At 44.1% G+C, this 14679-nt stretch overlaps 1 protein-coding gene and 1 long non-coding RNA gene across 9 annotated transcripts in view; both read right to left on the reverse strand.

Moving 5' to 3' along the window:
• HNRNPAB (heterogeneous nuclear ribonucleoprotein A/B) overlaps window positions 1–6756 on the reverse strand; it is a 30054-nt gene extending 23298 nt beyond the window's left edge. For 2 of the 8 annotated variants that reach the window (XM_055718136.1, XM_055718137.1), the window contains exons 1-7: window positions 6556–6756; window positions 6147–6435; window positions 2954–3122; window positions 2710–2868; window positions 2152–2283; window positions 274–382; window positions 28–180 (exon numbers count right to left, since the gene is read on the reverse strand). In XM_055718136.1, the coding sequence (XP_055574111.1) occupies window positions 28–180; window positions 274–382; window positions 2152–2283; window positions 2710–2868; window positions 2954–3122; window positions 6147–6397 (973 nt within the window). In that variant the 5' untranslated portion in view covers window positions 6398–6435; window positions 6556–6756. The remainder of the gene's footprint in view (window positions 1–27; window positions 181–273; window positions 383–2151; window positions 2284–2709; window positions 2869–2953; window positions 3123–6146; window positions 6436–6555) is intronic. The other 6 variants (XM_055718140.1, XM_055718141.1, XM_055718133.1 and 3 more) reach the window with 5 other exon arrangements.
• Window positions 6757–7909: 1153 nt separating this feature from the next.
• Window positions 7910–14626, reverse strand: LOC129736619 (uncharacterized). The gene is made up of 3 exons (XR_008733501.1): window positions 14531–14626; window positions 11225–11722; window positions 7910–10567 (listed from the first exon to the last, which is right to left on the reverse strand). It is a non-coding gene; the product is annotated as an uncharacterized LOC129736619 (long non-coding RNA).
• Between the last annotated feature and the right edge of the window lie 53 nt (window positions 14627–14679).

The raw sequence follows: 14679 nt of genomic DNA on the forward strand, positions 1-14679 counted from the left end.
ATACCCAATACAGTTCTCTTTACTTACTGTAATCATAGCCTGGTCCATATCCATAATACCCATATCCTGAATAATCATAGCCTCCATAGCCACCATAACCTTGCTGATAGCCGTATCCTTGATTCCCATAACCCTGGTTCCAGTAATTGCCATAACCTTGATTCCAATTTTGACTTTGAGCTATAGAAGGGAAAACCATCCACAAAATCCCATTTTAGTACACACAACTTATTTAGAATGTGTCCATACTAAAGTAGTGCGTGTAGTACTTACCGCCGCCTCTTCCACCTCTGCCTCTTCCTCCATAGCTACCTCTTCCTCCACCACTACTGAACTGTTGCTGCTGGTATACTTCTTTTGGCTGTGCTACCTTAATCTCGCACTGCAAATGAAAAATAAGGAAGAGTATGTATACTGTCTTGTAGCAGCAGCGCCCACCCTAACCACGTAGGAAAGCCAGAGGTTACTCTGGAGGCAAAGGATGTATACATGCTGTGCTCCCTGTCCCATGAGCAGGACTACGCATACCCAGAAGCATCTGATTTATCGTGCGACCTGGGCAAAGGCTAGTCAGTGTTGGTCATCCAAAGCAGGCCACTGCTTTCAGAGTATTTTATACCACTTACTCCCTACCATCAACTTCCCCATGGAAGAGAAAGGTTAGTCATTACTGGCCATACAAAGCAGGCCACTGCTTTCACAGTGTTTCAATACTGCCTATTCTCTGCTATGAGCTCCCCCATGAAAGAGGTGCTGAGGCCAGCTCAGCACAGCCACCGCTCCTGTAGGAACCAGGAGGCTGCCCTTTCTCCTGGCACTACCTCCAGCACAAGGCTGTTGCTACTGGACCGCTTCACCCAAGCTGTGCCAAGTGCACAAGGCTGAGAAACACACCAGAACAAGATTTCCTGGCAACCTTCATACATCCTACACAGACCATCTGTGTTGGACCGTACAGTACACCTACCAACACCTGAGTTCATCGCTTATCAAATACTAAGAACAGCTAAAAATCAACCGGAATGGTCATTTCAAAGACAGGCTCCCAAGCTGCAGTTCAAGCAGTCAGCCAGCTGCCTAGTCCCTGAATCTGCACACAGTCCAAGACAAAAGCTACCGCTGCTGTGAAATGAAAAACTCCCTGTGACAGCACCACCTGAGCAAGCCTGGCTTGGAATCCCTCGCCACAGGAGCTTTAAGGTAAGCTGCTCTCTTTATTATCACTGTGATACAAAACCAAGCCATAGTTATGAGATACAGATTTCTCAGCTCCCTTGGCACATGAGCATTCATCTCTCCTGAAAGCAAACTTTATTGCCAACTACCAGTGCACTAGGTTTGCAAAAGTTTCTGTGCTGTGTCAAGACCAGTCTTAAACTAAGTGCAATCTAAGTCACTGTGTCAGACAGTACAACCAGATCTAAAAGGGCTTTGAAGTTAGCGTATGGTCAGCACTGGCCATAGAGCCAGGCAAGCGGGATAGCTCCAGCCAGCACACATCATTTGCCTTCAGTCCTCTTATTAGCTTGACACATGAGCCTCTATTAGCTGTTCCCACAGATGAACAGTCAGCTGTTCGGAGCATCTTACATCACTTTTACAGTGCTTCACATAACCAGCTGACCAGGTACCCATTGCCATAAGCATAATTTACTCTCTAGATCCTTGTATTGGGTTTACATGACATGGTTTTGATAGCGGGGGGGGGCTTCTGAGAGAACACACCAGAATCTGCCCATGTCAGACAGCCAGTTTCAGCCAGCTGCCTACAAAGTCTGTGTCTGTAAGCTTTGCAATTATGCAAGTACTCTATACTGAAAATAGGTATGTATTTGTTGAAATGGCTTGTATTGTTAGACTGATACATAAATAAGCCAGTTTTTCTGCATGTAGTTAATGAATGCAATTAGATACTTTACATAAGAAAGCCCCCAGGACATAGCAAGTATTAAAGCCACAAGTACTGGCAAAGAACCTTGGTAGCCTCTGTGACTGAAGTTACAGCAAAACACCCCTGTGGTAAACTGCAAGCTCTCTGTATTGTAATTTTGGTACCTTGGTTTTGGAGACGTCTGATCTCCTGTTCAGATTATAGATGTAGTAGTATTATGCTTAATAACTTGGATGAAAAAATACAAGTCAAAGTTTTACCTTGCTTCCACTGACGTTATGGAATTTCTTCTCCAAAACCTTCTTCACTGGATCCTCTTCCTTGAAAGTGATGAACACAAACCCCCTCCTTTTGTTGGTCTTTGGATCCATTGGAAGTTCAATTGCTTCAATCTGAAGACATGAAATAACTATTTTCAGACTTGGACTTTAGCAGGACAATTAAGTGCATGGCATTTAGGATGGTAAAACTAAGTTTCCCATCTATGCCTATTATGCAACACTGAAGTTGCAATATTCTTTTTATACTAACATTGGCTTTCAGACATGAGGTTTCCATTTTACAACTCTTAAATTAAAACAATTTTAACATCAGATAAAATTGCTTGAGTTAAAAGACAAGGATGTCTAACTAGCAAGGGAAGCATCTAGTGCAGTATACGCCTCGTCCTTGCTCTCAGGATAGGAAACCTTTGCATCAGTTATGGAAGACTTGATACATACAAATTTGATTTTATTTGCAACTTGCAAATAATTAATAAACTAAACAGCAACTGGAGACTGTATGTTTCAGTGTTACTAGAAGATAGCATTACACACCTCTCCAAACTCTCCGAAGTATTCCCTGATTTTCTCTTCTGTGGCTTCTGGGTTTAGTCCACCAACAAATATTTTCTTCACTGGATCCTTTTTCATTGCCATGGCCTTCTTGGGGTCAATTAGTCTTCCATCTAGCCTGTGTTCTTTCTGTTCCAGAACCTGAAAGATAGTTTGATATGATTAACTCTAGCTGAAAAGTTTTCCCTAAACGTTAAGAATCTGAAATATGAAGCTTAAAATTCACCTTTTCAACACTCCCAGGTTCTTTGAAGAGAATAAATCCAAAGCCTCTGGATCTTCCTGTGTTAGGGTCCATCTTTATCGTACAGTCAGTTACCTCACCAAATTTGGTGAAGTAATCTTTCAAGTCTTTTTTGCTTGTATCCCAACTGAGGCCACCAACGAACATCTTCCTGAAATTACAAAGAGACAGGAGCTATTTAGGTCCAGGAAGTACTACAGAAAAGTACATGCAGCAAGATGTTCACAGTGGTACACACCTCAGCAGCATTGTCAGAAACAGGACCAACTGTTGAGAAAGTTTTTTGAAACACTTCTGTGTCTTGTCAAAAGCTAGTGATAGCAGCAACAGTAAAACTTAAAATATTCCTTGCCAGGAACTTAAGCTCTTTCAACAGTATTCTGCTATTTGCAAAGCAGTATTGATTATCAAGTACTGCCAACTCAGTTTTTGGAAAGAACCTAGCATCACTCCTACTGCTTTGAAAATATTCAAGATAAAGTAAGGCATCAAAAGCAAAATACTCGAGCTCTTTTTACGATCTGGACAAATGGCTGTAAAATTTGTAGTCCTAAAAACAATCTGCAAAATTTAAACCAGGTACCTATGACCTCCAAGAACGGTCACATACAACAGACGGGACTTTGGACCTCCCTTAACTACTATGTTGTGCACTTCTTCCTGCTTAGTTACTGAATCTAGTTCTACCTTCATCAGTACCACAGCAGTATCTTCACTATTAGTCTTTACGTTCATGAAAAGCCCATGCTGTACTTCTCTGCCCACTTTGACACACAAAATATCCTCTGAAACATCTCAAAGAACTAAATACTAGTGAAGTGCAATACAGAAGTGAAATTAACAAAACTTAGGTCAGTCAATAAGGCACTTTTCAAATGCTTCACTTCAAATGAAAACATTAATAACATGGCTGTATTTTCTATTTTCAGAGTTTCCAAGGTAACAAACTAAGCTTTTAAAAGCGTTCAAGCTTTTTTATCTAACGATAGACTAAAGCAGTTTAAGTTGTCATTACTCTGTTTAGAGGCAACCTAGATTTGGCACTAGAAGGTAGCAGCACTTCAGAAACTAGACCACACTGAAATAAAAGTGGCTTTTGATGCTTATGTGTAACTTTGATTTGCTAGAACTAGCATCCACTTATGTTCAAAAGGCAATGTAAAGAAAAAAAACAATGTACTATGTGTTTTTTTGCTTTTTCCCCTTAAACTGGATGAAACCATATCCTTTGTAGTCTAAGCCCTTATTTTTTCAGAAGATCAAGCTGTGCACTCTTAACTGACAAATGCAGCATGATACATAGGGTCCAAGCAAAGTCTGTGTGCTTCTTGCAGCCACTACAATAGAGCCTTACAGAAAAGGCCTTATAAAGTTTACTAAGCCTTTCAATACTTGAAGTATTTCTTCTCATCACAACAGCTTACTGACCAAGCACAACTGCTGTAATCTGTACAGACTAACAGTGGCTTTCCATAGCATCGCCTGTCACCATTGACTACATTTACAGAATGATCAAGAGAAATTTAATGGTTGGGGGATGACAGGAATTTGTCTGGAGGCAGCTTTATGCCATCAGATTGGGGCTGTGGTACACAGATATTGCCACATGCTAAATTCACCTCTCACCACAGCAGCAGACATTACACTTTGTAGATTACAGTCCTTTGTTTTGTAATTGGAATGATTGATACCTACATATATTTAAAACAACAGTGTAGACCCTTTGAAATTAAGTCCAAATTCCCAGTATTTGGCATTGCCTTCAGAGGCCACACAAACTGGACAATTGCACTCTTCACATGTAGCCTTTTTGTCCTCCCGAGTATACTACTTCAGCTAAATCAAAGCATGTTTCAGCTGTTAACAGAACACTCTAATGTCAGCACCCCAAACTCTGCCTTGGACAGCTCTTCTTTTAGCACAGTGCTAGATTTTCCACATAGGTCAATCTCTTTAAATAACTGCTTTTCTTAGAAGTTTCATTTCACACGGATTTGGGGTTCAAACTTGTCACCTCCTATGCGAGAAAGGGAAAAAGTATCACCCACTTTTCAGAGCAGAATACTATAGAAGTAAAAAGAAAATTCTTAAACAGCTAAAAGGCCTGGTTCTCAATCCTTCTAAAGTCTGCAAAATATACGTCCTGCCCGAGCTTTTTGGAAAACTTGTGAAGTCTTACTGCTTCTCTTACAGCAAGTCTATAACGCTACCATGGCTTAAGCTCTGTTCAACCTGAGGGATCTGACCTCCTGGTTCAGAGCCCTGGGATAACAAAGGGAGTTCCAATTAAATACACGGCGTAGCTTGAATAACAAAGACCCGCTTAAGAAACAGGCAGGTAATTTCCAAGTTGAACACGTATATTCATAAACAGACCAAGTACTATAGGAAAGAAAATGCCTCTCTTGTATTCAAGAATGTCGCTAACAAAACACAGAACTACAGTGCCTCCTCCAGAAATCACTTGTAAGAGACGAGCCGTTTTCTGACAATGCTGCACAGTAGCACACCGAAATCGCTCTTACTGCTTTAAACACGCCGCACACCATCTCAAACACGCTGCTTTCCCCTTTACTGCCTCCAAAAATACTCGGCTTAGCCCGAACAGCTTCCAAAGCCAGGATTTTTTTTCTATATGCGTTACAGAAAACGTGTTTGCATTTACACCAACGCCGGTGGCGATCGGCTGGCCGATCCCCGGAAAGTTTGAACCAGCCCTCCCCCCGACAGAAAGCAACTCCTTCCATCCGCTCCTTTGGTTAAAAAGGGAAAGGATGAAGAAAACGCGGGATGCGAAGCGAGCCGAGATAAATCCCCTTCCATTTTACAGCGTGAGACGGCAACAAACGCGCTCCCCGCCCCTCCCCCAGCCACCACATGGCGCCAACAAAAGGCAGCTCCAGAACAAAGGAAGCGCTGGTGCTGCAGGCCTCCGGCTCACCGCCCGCCCGATCCCTCCGCAGCGGGGCCGCCCGCCGCCCTCCCCCGCCGGGCGGAGCGGAGCCCTGGGCGGCGGAGCGCGCCAGCCGCCCGCCTCGCTTCCGCTCCCGCCGAAGGGCCGCGCCGGGGCCTAGCGGCCGCGCTCCGCCGCCGCACATGGCGTCCGGGGGCTGGGGCGGGGGGGGGGGCGCGGCCTACTCCCGCCTCAGCGCGCCGAGGGAGGCGCAGCGCTTACCCCGCGTCCTCCTCGTTCTTGCTGGCGTTGATCTGGTCGCCTTCGGCTCCGTTCTGGCTGGCGGCCGTCCCCGCTGTTCCCGCCGCCGGTCCAGCTCCCGCCGCCGCCGCCGTTCCCGCCGTCGCCGCCACAGCCGCGCCTGCCGCCGCCGGAGCTCCGCCGGTTTCGGCCTGCTGCTCTCCGGCGCTCTCGGCCGCTTCGTGGCCGTTCTGGGTGGCGCCGGCCGCCAACTGCTGCTCCGCTTCGGACATGCTGCCCCGTCCGCAGAGGCGAGAGGGACGACAGGCGCCTGCAAGAGACAAGCGCGGCCCGCGGGTCAGCGAGGCGGCTCCCCCCGCCGGGCCGGTCTGATCCGGTCCTGTCCCGCCCCTCCCCCCTTTTCCGCCGTCGCCATCCCGCTCATACTCACTTTAAAACCCGCTCCAAATAAAATCCGGGCCGGCCGGAATCGGATTAAAATCCCCCACGCACTGGAGCTGACACCCCTCCCCGCGGCGCTCGCCTGCTCCGCACCGGCCCTGCCGCCACCTTCTCCTCCCCCTGAGACACGTACTCTCCGGCCCGGAGCCTTAACGCGTGGCCGCCTTTATACCGCCGGAGCCTCAGCCACACAGCAATAAGGATCTTCCTCGTTGGCCATCACCGCCTGTCAGTCACGCCGTTCGGCGCTTCCTGTTGGCTCTGCCGTGGAGGGCGGGTGGGGTGAGGCGAATGGCGGCCCGCGGGAGTGGGCTGGGAGGGAAGGCAAGGCAAGGCGCGCGGAGGCCTCTCGCCTCGGTGCTGAGGGCGGCTCTCGCGGGCCCGGCCCGCCTGCCGGCGGGAGGAGGGCGGCCGCTGGGCCGCGATCGCCCGGGCTTCCCAGCCGGCGCGGGGGGCGCCGCCCTGCCCGCCTCCCTCCCGCCCTCGGGGCCCGAGGGACTGGCGCGTTGTCCCGGTGTGGTGGGCGGGGGGAGGGCCCGCTCTGGCGGCCGCCTCATCGCACCCCGACCAACATTACGGTCCTCGGCAGGCGCCTCCCGACAGTCAGAAGCCTGACGGGGAAGGAGCCCGGCCGCCGGGGCAGCGGGGCGCCCTGCGCAGCGCCCTCCTAACGCTCCCCCGCTGTGCGCCCCGCCGCAGCGGGCAGGCCGGCCCCGCCGGAGCCCTGCCGGGGCAGCCCGCGCCCTCGGGGCCCGCACGGCCGCGCTGTGTAAACGCGCCCGTGAGTGGAGCGCGGTCTTTGCGTAGAGTGGTACTGGCTTAACTTTAGGTGTGGTATGTACACTGAGTCAGTTACTCCAGCGCGAGAGAGAGGCTTACTTAATGTTTCCAGCTCTGCTGGTTTTGCAACCGAGAGGGCCAGAATTTGTTGTTTTTAATGGAAACTTAGATTTGGGTATTACATAACTCCAGGATCTGGAGCCTTGAGCATGTGCCTGGGCCTTAATTCCTTTTGCCCAAGGATATATCAACCTTGTTGACAAAGCTGTGTGTGAAAAGTGCAAAGACAACTGCTCCTGGTAATCATACTTCAAATTCTTGTACAGTATACCATTCCTAATATCCCATTTGTCCACGTCAAAGGGACAGAATTTGGCTTTTGGATAGACAGTCAAAGCCACACCTTTTTTTAAAAAAAAAAAGTTAAGCTCTTTGCTTGTAGGCAAAAAGTAACAATTATTACCTAACTTTCTATAGTAATGAATGCATACATAATTACTTGCTTGCTCCACCCTCTGTCAAGCATCTCCTCTGGCTCAACTTGCATATTTTCATCTGTTATTCCAAACCAGAAAGAGTAGCGTAGCTACTTGTGAGTAAAAATAAATAGCGGTGATGCGTTTTGTTGTTAAGTAATCTGGTCTAGGATCCAGGCTGTCCTTCAGTGAACTGCCTTTAGAGCACTTCTTATCCTCTACAGGATTCATTTTCTGAAGTAGGAACTTGGTAGCAGAGGACATTAGGTCTGGTTTTGTAAGCTTTGTAGCAGCACAACAGAGCATTAGAGATGAACACAAAATAAAATCAACATGGTATGTTCAGGTATGTTCAGATCTGCTTTTTTCTTTATTTATGTCAATAAACACATTCCATCCCTTCAGGCTATAAGCCAGACCTATTAAGGGGAAGAGGGGGGAAAAAAAGGAAATTGTGCTTAATGTTGGGAGATTGTATGAAAAATAGCCGCTCACTACAGCCAACTGTTTCAAGCCACTCTTTTTGCTTTGGTGCTTGTGGTACTTGCCACAAGCATCACTTTAACTGGTCCAAACTGAGCTTTCTGCTTTGATACCCATGCATATGTGCAGCAAGACTGCATTGCATTTGTTACTGGAATTGCAGCTGACTTTCTTAAAATGTCTTGATTTAAAATCCTAAGCTATAGTGGTTATTTGCTTTTGTAAATCTTTCCCCTACCCCCATTTTTGCTGCTCACAAATGGAAAAGTATTTCAACAACCTAAAAATAAGCGTCCAACACAAGAAATTTCAAGAATACACAAGCATAGTGTAATATGTGTGATGTGTAAGCCAGGTGCTCTGTCTGTGAAGCGTATTAATTTATAAGTAGTCTGCCACACTTTCAGCCCAAGCTTCAATAACTGAAGCTGAACTTCCTCATATTTTGAGATGTTTATCTCAGCTGAGCCTGCTGACAGGGTAAGGCACACTGTGGACAAGCTCTACAACCAGCTCTTTAGGCTATAGTTTGTGAAACAATGTTACATGAAGTCAGATCTAGTAAAGACAATAGAAAGAGTAGCTAACCAGTACACTTGAAAATTGAACTGTGTGCCAGACAGGTTGTATATGTTATCTGATGAAGATACTAATCTTTATAAGAATATATTTTCAAAATTATTTTTCTCTTGTGTTGAACTTTAAATAAAATGTTAGAAGCAAAGAAATTTTCCTTAAGATATTCTTCACCCTAATTTATACTGTCTCACAGGATCTGACCCCACGTCCAGTAACCAAACTTCTTTTGGTTTTTTTTTAGGCGGCTTTGGCTTAGATTGTAAACCTATCAGGCCTGCACCAAAAAGGTATGGTTTGTGATTAAAACCAACCAAGCTGCTGTCTGTCAGCTGACAGCATTCATTTATACAGCACCGTTAGCCTGCTTCAATTGGAAAATACTATGCATTTGCTTAAGTCACTACAGGGGGCTAAGGCCAAACTGATGTTTACACGTTGCTGTAACTGAGGTGGCTGAAGTGGTAAATACCACCAGTCTTGTGCCCTCTCTGTCATCTTTCTGCCAGTTTTTGTGTCTGCAGCTATGGCAAACTGACTGCAGAAGTACCTCTGTGCCGAAGCTACAACTTTATAGACCAACACCTGAGAGTAAACTGAAATTGGCAGCAGTTTACATGAGTCTGTTATGTGAGTTTATGCTCAGCTGATGGATATAACCTGAGTGCTTTTGAAATTTATGACTCAATTTCCTCGCAAGATTCACTGCCCCAAACAGCTCTTTTGTATTTCATCAAGCCTTACTAAGGACTTGAATGATTTTAATTTTATTTGGACTTCTCCATACACTTCCCTTCTATTTCTTTTTTCTCTTTGCCCCCCCCCCCCCAAGTTCTCTTTCTTGCTTTGTAGAACCTGTCTCATCTTGCCCTTTCATAGCCCTTGCACTCATACTTTGGCCCATGTTATCCTTTTCCTGTTTAACAGTGCTTTCTTTAGAGCTGTACTCTTTCCCAACTGCCCATTTCTCCTGGTCCAGTCTATCTTAATCTCTCATCTTGGCAGTTCCAAACAGCAGTTCCCAAGTGACAAGGCTCTCCATGATGCCCAGTTGGGCCATTTTAATAGCTGTTTGATGCCTTATATGACCTGTATCCAACAGCAGGATAACAACGTGGCTGTAGGCAGGCTAAGCAGCCTGGTTTGAAAACTGTGACCGGCATGACTAACAAAGTCACTCTCTGTCATATCTAGACATCGAAGACCTAGAAACCTGAGAATACGGGTTGTTATGATTATTATTTGTCTTACCAGGCCCTATCATGCCGCAGGTAATTTTAAAGAATTCCTTTGGGTTTTGGTCTTGCATTTCACTCCCCACTCCAAAGCTTGTGGTTAATCAAAGAAAAATACACACCTACCTCCTTGGGTGGTAATTCTCCTTACATGACACATTTACTATTGAGAAAAAAGCTATCATTGTTTGCCATTTTTTTAGTCCTGTAATTACTATGATTATTCATGGTGTTGACTGAAATTCAATTGACTTTTACTTGCATATGGACTTTCTGATCTTGGGCCTAATTCTGCTGTTCTGTCAAACTTGCTGTTTACTCCAAGCTCTACCCTGCTCTTTGTTCATACCAGTCGGTGCCATACCTGTCCTCGTTGCCACCTTCCCTTTCTTCTTTATCCTCTCTATTTCCTTGTTATTTCCATTGTGTTGATTTTTCTAGTTCCCCTCTTCTGAAAAAAAGAACCAACATATCATTCACTGCCTTGAAATTGTTGATGCAATTTATCACTTTCCCGCACCTTATGCCTGTCTTGTTTAAATAGATTGTAAGCATCTCAGGCCACCGGCTGGCTGCTATATACAAAATACCATGCTGTAGAAAGCTTCTGAGTTACTTTTTATGCACAGTATAAATAAATTTATTTTGTTAATAACAATAACCATGCAGGTAATATCATTGATTTTAATGGTATGGCTGAATGTAAGTGCTCAAAATAAGAATGGCAAAAAGGATGCCTTATGTTACATAGAACTGAGAAGACACATTTAAGGAAGCGTTAACAATTTAACTTCAAAAAAAGCCTTATTTAACTGATTCCCTCTTGTAATTTGCCAAATAAAAGATTTTTATTGGTTTATTCATACATTCATTTATTCACTGTGGATAGTATCACACTGAATACTTATCTCTGAGCTTAGTGGCTTCAGGGATAATCCAAGCCAGTATTATGTTAAACATTATGTAGAACAATGAAAGAGCAAACGCATGCAAGTGTTTCTGCTCCAAAAGGTTAGGTGAAAGCCTAATATCTATATGCAGTATCTATACAGAATGTCTATGTACAGATGAGGAGGAACTTTAAAGAAAACATGTTGTCACTGCCAACCTCTACAGGTGTTTAACAGGAGCTCATCCTCAGCAGCAACTGGGGTAAAGCAGGAAGGCTTTTATTTGAGAGGGAGGTAGCGGGATTCGGTTTTATCTGCTGGCAGGAAATAGGAGATAACCTTTCAGAGTGAAACCAAAGGTACGCAGGGCCAGATCAGCAAGTGAATGGGCCTGCAATTGGAGAGTAACAGTTTTGTGTGTGATAAAGATGACTCTTTTTGGAAGGGTGTGGAGAACTAACACGTTTTAAACTGAAGAACTAAGAAAATGGCATTGCAGAGCTTTCTGAATGGCAGTGAATGCTTTATTTGTTGAGGCCAGAGAAAAGGAGGTCATCGATAACTGACATGAGGAGAGCTTGAGGGAGATTCGCAGCCATGTCAATAAATAACAAAGATCGTGCCTTGGCTGACATCTCCACAGCACTTCAGACCAATCTGAGCCCAAACCACCGGTTCCTGGCTGTCAGGTTCCACACGCTCCTTTGCACAGCTGGCTGTAAATAGCGGTAGAAAAGGGGTCAGTGTTTGGGCAGATGGTTTGTCTAACACACACTCATTATCAAGACTCTTAAATTGCAATGGAGACACTTGAAGCTTGGAAAGACACAGTGATGAGAGGCAGTTACACCTGTATTTGCCTGTTATCACATTGAGCTGTGAACTGGAAGGGAAGGGAGGAGAGTCAGGAACGGTGCTTGCTGCTGCTCTTGCAGAAAAGGGAAAGAAACACAAGGGAAAGTACTGACAAGCCCAGCTGAAACAGTGACTGGAGAAGCAATAGGTAAGAATAATTGCAAAAGCTAAGATAGGATGCTAGCTAGCTAGCTATGCGAAATGTGACTGAAGGCCAAGAGACTGGCTTAAGATGGGATGAGAAGATTTCGGGTGACGAGAGGAAGCAAAACTAAGTTTGAAGGGTATTTAGGGTAGAACCAGACATGAGAAGTGAAGACTTGCAACAAGAGGGACTCCTACCAAAGCCTTTTCATTTTGGTTTGTGGTTTGTTTTTGGGGTTTTTTTTTTTCTTCCAGTGTAAAATATACAAGCATATCAGTGGAGGTGCTTGGGGCCAGAGAGGACTGGATGACTAAAGCTGCAAATAAATGAAAGAGCAGCTGTGAGGAAGATCAGGAAATGAAATAGGGTGAGCTTAACAGGGTGAGTGATAGAGTTACAGAAGACACTGTTGCCACTTAAGAGATTTGTAGAAAGGGGAATCTTCAAGGTAATATTTTGCTAATTTTATCTTTAAAGAAAACTGAGATAGCAAGTAGAGGAAAGCAGCAAGGAAGGCTTGACAAAGGTTAGTCAGCAGTAATGAAAAGCTAGCTAGGATTACAGGCGTGCAGATAAGCTGCAGAAGGAGAATTGTTTAGCTCAAGAAGGCAGAAATGGAGGAGAGAACAGGCTTGTAGGAGAGGAAGTTAGCTTGGTCACAGGATTTCCGTCAGAGGCGATTCGCACTGCAAAAGCAAGCATGGATGAAGCAAGTGCTGAAGGTAAGCTGGTACTGTTGGTAGGTATGAGAGTTTACCATGAAAGACAGAAGTGAAAAAAAGTCAGTGGTGGATAAAAGTTGTGTATGTTGTAAATGTATAGCTGGTAAATTACTACTAAAGCAAATACATTTTTTCTCTGCTTAACAACAAATAAAGCTAAAAGATGTGCAACCTTCACTTTTAATCAATGAAATTACCAGATATTTGTTCCTTAGCTTTTCTTCACTCTGTTATTTTCATCATTCTATTTTCCCTTTTTTTAAACAATCTACAAGACATGAGTTTCTCCACCTTCTTGCAGTATTGGAGTGCAAAGCTCTGAGAAAATATTTTTTCTTAAAAAGTTACTTATCTGTTGTTACTCGAATGCAAATACACCTGCAGCCACCGTGTTTCAGTGTTGTTATATTCCATGCCAGCTAAAAATAAGTGAGACAACTAAGGCTTGTTAAACCGCTTAACAGATAAGATACAGCAGCAAAGCTACACCCAGAGAAGTATTCAGAACGGTAATGCTTTGTTACATTGTAATTATGATGTTACTTTTTCTTTGCTTGTTTCTTTTCTTAAAATAACATCCCTGGCCTACAGAAGTCAGGGAAGATGCTTCATCCTTTTGGTTATCAGAAATATTTTTTTCAAGCACTGTAAAGAAAATAAATGTAAGGTATTATTGATATTAACACTGGGTTGTAAGGTTATGGAATCCATGGTTTAGAAAAAACCTTTGAGATTCTACTGCTGTGAAAAGCTATGTCTTTGTTAGGGAACACACAATGTTATTTTCTCTTCACATGTGGGGCCACTTTAAATTTGTAAGTCTGCATTATTAAACCATCGTGGGAAGCGTAGCAGGAGGAAACCCAGAATAATTGGCTGCAGCTCCAGATGCAGCGGCCCGCTCATTGGAGAGTGGCGGATTCTCCGAGGTACTAAAATTAGACATTCTCCGCCCTCCAGAAATGCTTCTGGAAACAGCGAGGAGGAGAAATTCTGACATAGACCAAGGGCCAGTGGTGGGGAGCGAAGTGCACAGGATGCACAGAGATATACTTTATTTTTTTTTAACTGTTAGCTGCAAAAACAATGCATGCATGTAGAGAAATTGCAAGACGTTAATAAAATCGGTGTTTTACAGTGATATTAAATTCAATATTTCTTATGTAATAATAATTCTGAAGTATTCATCCAGCCTGAGGAAGTCTTTGAATTGCTAAATCTAAGCTAGGGCTCTCAGACTTGTGCTCATCGACTTCAAAAAGAAATTACTCTTGCCAAATTAACTCTGATTTAAACTAAAAACCCAGTGAACTCTCTCAGCTTTTTTTTAAAGATAACATATTTATCCATTATGTCTTTGTAGCTGCAATGTTTACAATGTCTTCAAGCTAAATATTGGATATCTCTTGTTAACACCAAGTGCCTGTATTAGTGGAGGGAAGTGTATCTGAATTACGCAGTCTTGTGCACTTGGAACCATATTTTTTTTTTGGAAAGTATGTAAATAAAAACTTTGATCTTTGATTTTTAAATGTATTTCAAACTGGCTGCAAGGAAATAATTGCAGAGGTTTTTTTCTCATTTCTATTTGTATGTTATTTACATTACTCATTGAAAAGATTAAGGCAAAGTGGATTTTTCTTACACTAAAAACAGCTTTTGCAGTAGATTTGCTGTTTCCTTCTACTAACCATGGTACACACAGTGTCAGCATTCCCGGCTCTTGAAGCGAGTGAGGGTTCTTTTTTCTCCTTTACATCTACCTTCAGCCTGATTTCATTAAAAACCTGCAGCTTATATACCTGTGCTTTCGCTCTCCCTTTGCCAGCATCACCACAAGGACTCAGATGCAACATCCAGTTTCAGCCGTGTTTGCCAGCGGGCCACGGGTCTCCACACCACCTCGGACCCCACGATTTTTGAGAAGTTGGTAATTAGAGGGGATGAGGCC

This window comes from Falco cherrug, chromosome 8, assembly GCF_023634085.1.
Source record: "Falco cherrug isolate bFalChe1 chromosome 8, bFalChe1.pri, whole genome shotgun sequence".
Taxonomy (NCBI): Eukaryota; Metazoa; Chordata; class Aves; order Falconiformes; family Falconidae; genus Falco; species Falco cherrug.